At 39.1% G+C, this 8,090-nt stretch overlaps 1 protein-coding gene across 1 annotated transcript in view; it reads left to right on the forward strand.

Annotated features, from left to right (window-relative positions):
* hfm1 (helicase for meiosis 1) overlaps positions 1-8,090 on the forward strand; it is a 201,026-nt gene that overhangs the window by 101,603 nt on the left and 91,333 nt on the right. Inside the window, exons 20-21 of the mRNA XM_043698772.1 lie at positions 7,241-7,321; positions 7,435-7,526. Coding sequence (XP_043554707.1) covers positions 7,241-7,321; positions 7,435-7,526 — 173 coding nt within the window. The remainder of the gene's footprint in view (positions 1-7,240; positions 7,322-7,434; positions 7,527-8,090) is intronic.

Raw genomic sequence — 8,090 nt, forward strand, 5'->3', positions numbered from 1 at the left:
CTATTGCAAAATCAATACAGTTACAAAGACATTGCATATCTGATTCCGCATTTGGAAGACTGTGTTGCAAAGATGGCACAAGTACCTAAGTTGGACTTGTTCAGAGGTCACTGGCAGGTACCTTTGTCCAAAAGAGTGAAGGACAATTTCAGCTTTCGTAACTCCAAATGGACTGTATCAGTTTAAAGTCATGGCATTTGGTATGAAAGATGCGCCAGCCACTTTTAAGAGACTTATCAATAACGTCATTGCCGGATTACCAAATTGTGTAGTTTGTATTGATGACGTGGTGATTCTTAGTTACACATGGAAGGAATATTTGCAACATTTATCAGAATTGTTTGATCGACTTCAGGAGGCAGGCTTGGTGATAAACCTGGCTAAAAGTGAATTTGACAAAGCCAAATTCATCTTCCTTGGCCATATAATTGGACATGGATAAATGGTCCCTCGGAATGCAAAAACAAAAGTAATCGGGGAGTGTCTCATTAAAAAAAACAGTATTATGATTCCTGGGATCTTATTGAAAATTCATACCAAATTATATAGTGTGTCTGCTTCACTCACTGAATCGCAAAAGAAAGGCAAGAAGTTTCAGTGGAGAGTGAACTGTCAGAAGGTGTTTGACAGTCTGAAAGCTGTGTTAACCCCTGCCCTAGTATTAGCCATGCCTAATTACACAAAGCCAGTCAAAGTGACTATCAATGCGAGTGATGTGGGTGTCGGTGCTGTGCTCTTACCAGAAGACAATGAGTAAATAGATCTATTGGGTATTTCTCCAGGAAATTGAACATTCATCAGCAGAAATATCCAACAGTTGAGAAGGAGACTTTGAACTTGATGTTGGCTTTACAACATTTCAGTGTTTATTTTACCAGTAATGTGTCTGAGACAATCATATATGCTTGTGGAAATTTGTGGAGAAATTTAATGATAAAAATGTCAGACTTTCAATGGAGCATGTTCATACAGCTATTCAATTTGAAAATTGTGCATATGGCAGGATAGGAAAACATGATTACTGATGCATTGTTGAGACTTGAATGAGAAATGGAGGTAATTGATGGCGGGGTAAAATATACTGATACAAAATGTAGTAGTGCATGTTTGCATGATTATTGTCAATGTAATGTGTATGGATGTTGTAGTGTATTAACAATTTAAGATTAAGGGGTTTTAAAATGGAGCTATTTTGGATATTGATGGTTCATGTTTTTTAAGGTGGGAGGTGTGATAATGCTGCTCCTTTAACAAGGTAATGTTTTTTTTCCAGAGGAGTCGTAAACACAGAGACTCCAGGGGGTCTAGATTTGAAGCGTTTTAGGGCCAATTTGATTACAGCTAATAGATACTGCCTCAGGAAAAAGGTTTTCAAGTTTAAAAAAGCATTCGTACAATGAAAGGGGAGTGGGCCAGTTCTCGTGTCTCAGCTTTTCTCTGGTTTGGCTTGGTTTTGGCAAGCAGTCAGTTGGGAAGCTGCTAGATCCAACGAAGCAGGTCCTCCCTGATGCTTCCTCTCTCTAGCATTTCTCCTGTGAGACCCTGTGTTTGATTTTACCTTTTTTGCCAAGGGGTGTTGATGGGAATTGTTGCAATTATTTGGAACAGCATCATTAAGTTGGGATAATCTGTTGGGTTTTTGGATAGGTTGTTATTCTATATTCTGTTCTCTTTTGTTTGTGATTCATTTGATAATCTTATAAATAACTTCTGTTTTAGATTAGATTTGATTGGATTCCCGACAGTGTGGAAACAGGCCCTTTAGCCCAACATGTCCACACCAATTTTGTTTCAAGAGAAGTGATTGGGCCAGCTGCATAACTCCTGCAATATCCACTTTACATCTGGTTAAAACAAATAGCAAAGTTAGCATCTGGGCTACTTTATTGAAACGTTTTGAGGGGGCCTGGCCTGGTCCATAACAAAACATTTTGAACTAGACCCCAAATCCGAACGATTCAGACACAGAACCAGAAGTACATAAAACAGGGACACAGAAATACTAGGCTGGACAGACCATCAACACTTTATTGAAGATGCACTAACAATGTCACCTAACGAGGTGATGAAATATCTGCAGAAAAACACACCAGCTTGGCAAATTTAATTTTCTGGACATGCTTCCAGTCATAGCTAACGATATCAGACTTTGGACGCAGAAAGCTCCAGTCATTCAAAACTGAAACAACCGGTTGTGATGGAGAAATGAAAGGGCCATCACGACGAGAATTGAAACCTGTTTGGACCCAGAGAGACCAGCTCACGGTAAAGCTCGACGTATTGATACTGGGAGCAAGAGTGATTGTCCTGGGCAAAGGTCGCCATCAAGTACTGTCTGAATTCCACCAGGCAAAAGTGAGGACTGCAGATGCTGGAGATCAGAGTCTAGATTAGAGATGTGCTGGGAAAGCACAGCAGGTCAGGCAGTATCAAATGAAGGGCTTTTGCCTGAAATGTCAATTTTCTTGCTCCTCGGATGCTGCCTGACCGGTTGTGCTTTTCCAGCACCGCTCTAATCTAGACTCTGAATTCCACCAGAGCCATACAAGGGTCTCCAAAATGTTGTGGAGTAGTTATGTGTGTCGGCCAGGCCTGGATGCAGACATAGCTGTATTGGTGGGTAGTGCCAAGAGCGCCAACATGGACAGAAATTACCACTAACAGCTCCCTCACATCCATGGGAATAAATGAGTAAGCCTTGGACCCAGTTGCATTTTGACTGTGCATGTCCTTTCATGAGTTCAAAGTTCTTAGTCATTGTAGATGTGAGGTCAGGACCAGTGACGTAAAAAGTTCGGGTAGGTGCGGCAGTCCTGAATAAGCACGTGGGTCACATGAAGACTGCAAACTCACAAACAATACAGGAGCAAAATGTGCCCTACCCCTTGGAAAGGCTGCTGGAACCCATGGGTTCACCCTCCTCATCAAGAGTTGATGAGTCACAAATATACATAAGAACTTGGAGCATTTAGTCCTTCGAGCCAGCTCCGCCATTCAGTAAGATCATGACTGATCTTTTCATGGTCTCAGCTCCACTTACTCACCCTCTCACCATAACTCTTAATTCCTTCATTGTACAAATAAATCTATCTTAGCTTTAAAACCATTTCCTGAAGTAGAGTCAACTACTTCGCTGAGCAGGGAGTTCCATAGATTCACAGCCTTTTGGGTGAAGAATTTCCTTCTCAATTCAGTCCTAAATTTTCTCTCCCTAATTTTTATGCTGTTCCCTCTTGTCCTCGTTTCACCTGCCAGTGGAAAATCCTCTCTACATCTATCTTATCTATTCCCTTCATAATTTTATGTTTCTATAAGATCCCCCCTCATTCTTCAAAATTCCAATGAATATAATCACAGCCTACTCAGTCTGTTCTCATAAGCCAACCTCACAACTCCGGAATCAACCTAGTAAACCTCCTCTGCACCCCCTCTCATGCTAGTCGTCAGAATCTGAGATGGGCACAAGGATGTAGCTGCCTCAACACCTTTGCCACTGGAAGAAGAGTATGAAATTCTACCAAGGTGTTCCTTGCACAAGAGGCAAACTCCTGTGTGTTACATACTGCCCATATCAGATGCCAAGTCAGAAGATTCTGACTTGATGCTAAAATGCCCCAGGAGGCTCTCCAAGATAAAGGACCAGCCTATGTCGTTGGACTGAGAAGGTGGTGGAATGTAGTGATCATACCATGGTCAACCAGCTGGACTTTAGAGAATGCGAGTTTCCTAATTGGGGCTGTTAATCTGATACAAGCAGGGAGCCCTGACTGACATATAAAAAGAGGAGTGCCAAACGTACCAATACTCTGAGAGCTGACTCTGAGTGAGGCATGGACTCCTTGTGTGGACGCCCTAGTTACAAAGGCCCAACAACATCTTCTTCAGGCAGCTGACAAAATTTGGCATGACGGCAAATACCCTTGCCAACTTTTAGAGATGCGCCATCGAGAGCATTCTGTCTAGATGTATAACTACCTGGTATGGCAATTGTACCATTCAAGATCAGAGGTGGTTACAGACAGTGGTGAACTCGGCCCTGACAATCGCAAAGGCCAACCTCCCATCTATAGAATCCATCTATCAGGCCCACTGTCAAGTAAAGGCCACTAACATTCTCAAGATCCATCCCACCCTGGCAATGGTTGAACTATACTAACCCGTTAGTGGCACACAGTTTCTTGTGAGCCCCTACAACTTCCAGAACATTTCCTAAGACCTGACTGCAGCACCTACCCACTTAATAACTCCACAAACCTGGACTAAGTTCCATCTACTCTTGGGACTGAATCAATCTTTCCTGCACAGACTACATGTCTTGCTGAAAATCAGCACTCCGAACACTCCTAATTTTGGAGTCTACTGTCTGCCTTCTTCACACTTACTGATCTTCAGTTTCTAACTGGCTGCTTTGAACTCCTGTTGAGCAAACCGAAAACTGTCCTGAATGACCTGTTGAAAACCTTGCAATAAGCCTTTCCCCTATTGCCATACAAAATTAAATGTTACCACTGAGCAGCTTTTGGAACTGTCAGTTTCACGTATGTTACCAGTCATAGATTGCTGGCTTGATCAGGATTCAGAGAAAGATAAAACTGGAGGATTTCATCTCAACTCTTGTGCAAACAATAATCGAACGGGCAAGTAAACCAAAAGAAAGCCCTCAAACGTGAACTGTAAAACTAAAAACAGTAACTGAAATCTCATTGAACTAAAATGTAATTCCTGGAATGTTTATCTTTTGTTTTCTTTGGAAAGTTTATCTTTATAAGTGCTTGTGGTACTTAATCACTCTGTGCCCAACACTTGGATATCCTTAGTCTTAAATAATAACTAATTAACATGCTATGAATATTATGCTCAGAATTTTCTAAGAATTAGTTTTTCATTTCTATCCTGCCAGCAAAATGAAGATCAAGCGCAAATAAGTTAAATATTCATTTCAGAATTATGATTCTCAAAATCATCTGGCATTAATTGAGGCTGCTAAGTGTGATGAAAACTTTATTCACAGAACAACATATATCAGTTGTGGCAATACTATGGCTTTAAGAGGTTATTTTGTCATGGTTACTTTTAAGAGAGAGTTTGAACAAGATGTGGTAAGCAATCTGTAAGAAAGTAAAGAGCTTGTGAGGCCTTGGGTTTTTTTCCCAAATTTTGAACAATAGAAGCAGCCTGCATGGGTGTGGTCAAGCTCCGACCCACAGAACTAGGACTTGTAGTTTTAGCGTTCAACAGAAGCTGCTGGGATTGTGAAAAAGCTGCCATGTCTCTCTTTGTTATAGCTGAAAACTGAAGTTCTTTCTCTCACAGAATCGTGTTTTAATGTTTTTTTCGCCTGAATTAGAGTTGCACATAAGACAATCTGTTTTCTGAATTTGCCTTTTTGCCAAGGGTGTGTTTATGGGATATCACTACATTGGAAAGGTTACTGTTTAGTAGTAAAATAATCTATTATTCTGTTAAGTTTTCCAATTATTATTCCAAGTTCCCCTTTCTTTTGTTGTTAACTATGGCATTTGAATAAATTAACATAAAGTAGTTTGATCAATCAAATGGCATCTGAAACATAGCACATCACATTTACCTTTAAAGTCAGAAGAAGTTAGGGTCTGGGCTACCTTCTTAATATATTTTGGTCCATGTTATGGTCTAGCCCATAACACAGTTTTAAGCCAATTTCACTTCAGTCCAACTCCACAGCAAGAATGAGGATTTTCCTGGGTATAGTATATATATTGTATTGCAGTGATTCAAAATATCTTTTTAAATCTTACATTTTTTCCCAGAATCTATTGGACCTCATTCTCCAAACACAGACTCAGTTTTTTTTGTCTACAATGTAAATGTGTCCTGTTTCTGAAATCATACCTGATCTGGCACTAGAAGAAAGCTAAATGACAACTTGAAGTTGGTTTAGACCTTTATACTCAATGTCCAAACTTCATGCTTAACAGGGTGTCTTGTGCATGCATCACTGAAAACTAGTATGCAAGCACAACAGGTAATAAGAAAAGCAAATGGAATATTGGCATTTATTGATAAAGGAATAGGGTGTAAAAGTAGTGAATTGTTGCTGCATCTGTGCAAGGCATTTGTAACATCACACCTACAGTATTGTGTATAATTTTGGATGTAGTTCCCTTGGAAGTCGTCAGAAGAGGTTTGCTAGATTGATTCCAGAAATGAGGGGATTGTCTTATGGGAGAGATTGAGCAGTTTAGACCAATACTGTCTGAAGTTCAGAAGAATGAGAGGAGACCGAAACAAGGTATATAAAATGAGAAAGGCAATTGACAAGGTAGATGTAGAGAGGATGTTCTTTCATAGAGCAATCTGAAACTACAGGTCAAACAGAGATGAGAAGAAATTACTTCTCTCAAAGGTTGGTTAATCTATGTAATTTGGTACCCCAGAGTACAGTGGATGCCAGGACATTGAGTAAGTTTAAGGACGGAGGTTTAAGGACAGATTTTTGATTAGTAATGGGTTGAAAGGTAATGAACAGCAGGCAGGAAAGTGGAATTGAGGCCAAGATGGGATTAGCCATGATCATATTAAATGACGGAGGAGGCATGAGTGGCGAAATTGCCTACTGCTGCTCCGAGTTAATATGTTCTTATGTTTTTATCACAACAAGCTGTAGCATTGATGATGGACGAGAAGTGCAAATTTACAATGAGCTATTTACACTGCTCTTTTTTATCCACATTATTTTGATACAGTTTATAGTAAGAACACTCGAATATTATTGTCCAATATCTGACTTTTCCTTTGTGTGGCACAATTTTTGATATACAATTAATAACATCAAAGGTGAATTTAAAGCACAAGTCAGCATTGTGGGCAGAAATTGTACATTGAAGTTATTTTAATTACAATAACTTTACAATTTGATTTTATCAATATGTGTTTTGCTTTGGAGCGTTCTCACATGCATAACAGGAACAGTGAGCACACTTATACCCAAACTTTTGAGCTGTTGAAATTAGTGGAAGACAAGTCTTGGGTTGGAACTGAGCAGGTGGCATTTGTCTGAATTCCAAATAAGCATTCCAAATGGAAATATCTCTGCCAAGGTCTTCTGATGCCAGCCTGTGGATTTTTGAGGGTTCTATTTCAAAGATAGATTTATTGGTAGTGTTTACTTAAGATTCATGTACTAATAAAATAGATAAATTGTAATATATTACAAATGATTAATCATGTATAATTAAAAACAGTTTTTATTCTAAAACAGAATTATGCTTGAAGAATTTACATGCTTTGTCTTCTATTGGTTTGATAAAAATGGATGAAGAGATCAATTTCAAGCCGACAGGTGAAAATATCATTCCAAAAATTCTAATAAAATTTTGTTTTAATGAAAAATATCATAACAGTATTTATTATTGATATTGTAATATATTAAAGCTTTTCCTTTATATTTAATAGAAACTGGGAGACTAATGGCTCGTTATTGCATTGCTTTCGACACAATGAAACTTTTCTACTTGGTCACTGGAAACGAAACTTTAAATGAACTGGTAATTTGATAACTCATTCGAAGTAACAAATAAAAAGTTTTAATTTCAGATCCAAAAATGATGATGCACCTATTTCAAATTGCTCATTTTAAATTTCTAGGTGGATCTGGAAAACGTAAATAATAATTTCACAGTATCTAAAGTAGACTTACTGTGATTATTTGGGTAGGGGAGCACATTGACAACTGAAGTCGGTTAACAATTTAGAGGTTTGGAAAAATAATCTGGCTGCATGAGTTCCAAGTCCCACCAAGCCAGCAAAGGCCCTTCAATGAACAAAAAAGAATTTCAAAATTTAAATTCAGTTAATGGTGACTGTGAAACTACTGTATTACAAATACAACGGGTTCACTAATATTTAGAGTCATAGAGATGTTCAAGGAGAAAGTGAGGACTGCAGATGCTGGAGATCAGAGCTGAAAATGTGTTGCTGGAAAAGTGCAGCAGGTCAGGCAGCATCTAAGGAGCAGGAGAATTGACGTTTTGGGCATGAGCCCTTCTTCAGGAATGAGGAAAGTGTGTCCAGCAGGCTAAGATAAAAGGTAGGGAGGAGGGACTTGGGGG

Source organism: Chiloscyllium plagiosum, chromosome 11 (genome assembly GCF_004010195.1).
Source record: "Chiloscyllium plagiosum isolate BGI_BamShark_2017 chromosome 11, ASM401019v2, whole genome shotgun sequence".
In the NCBI taxonomy this organism is placed as follows: Eukaryota; Metazoa; Chordata; class Chondrichthyes; order Orectolobiformes; family Hemiscylliidae; genus Chiloscyllium; species Chiloscyllium plagiosum.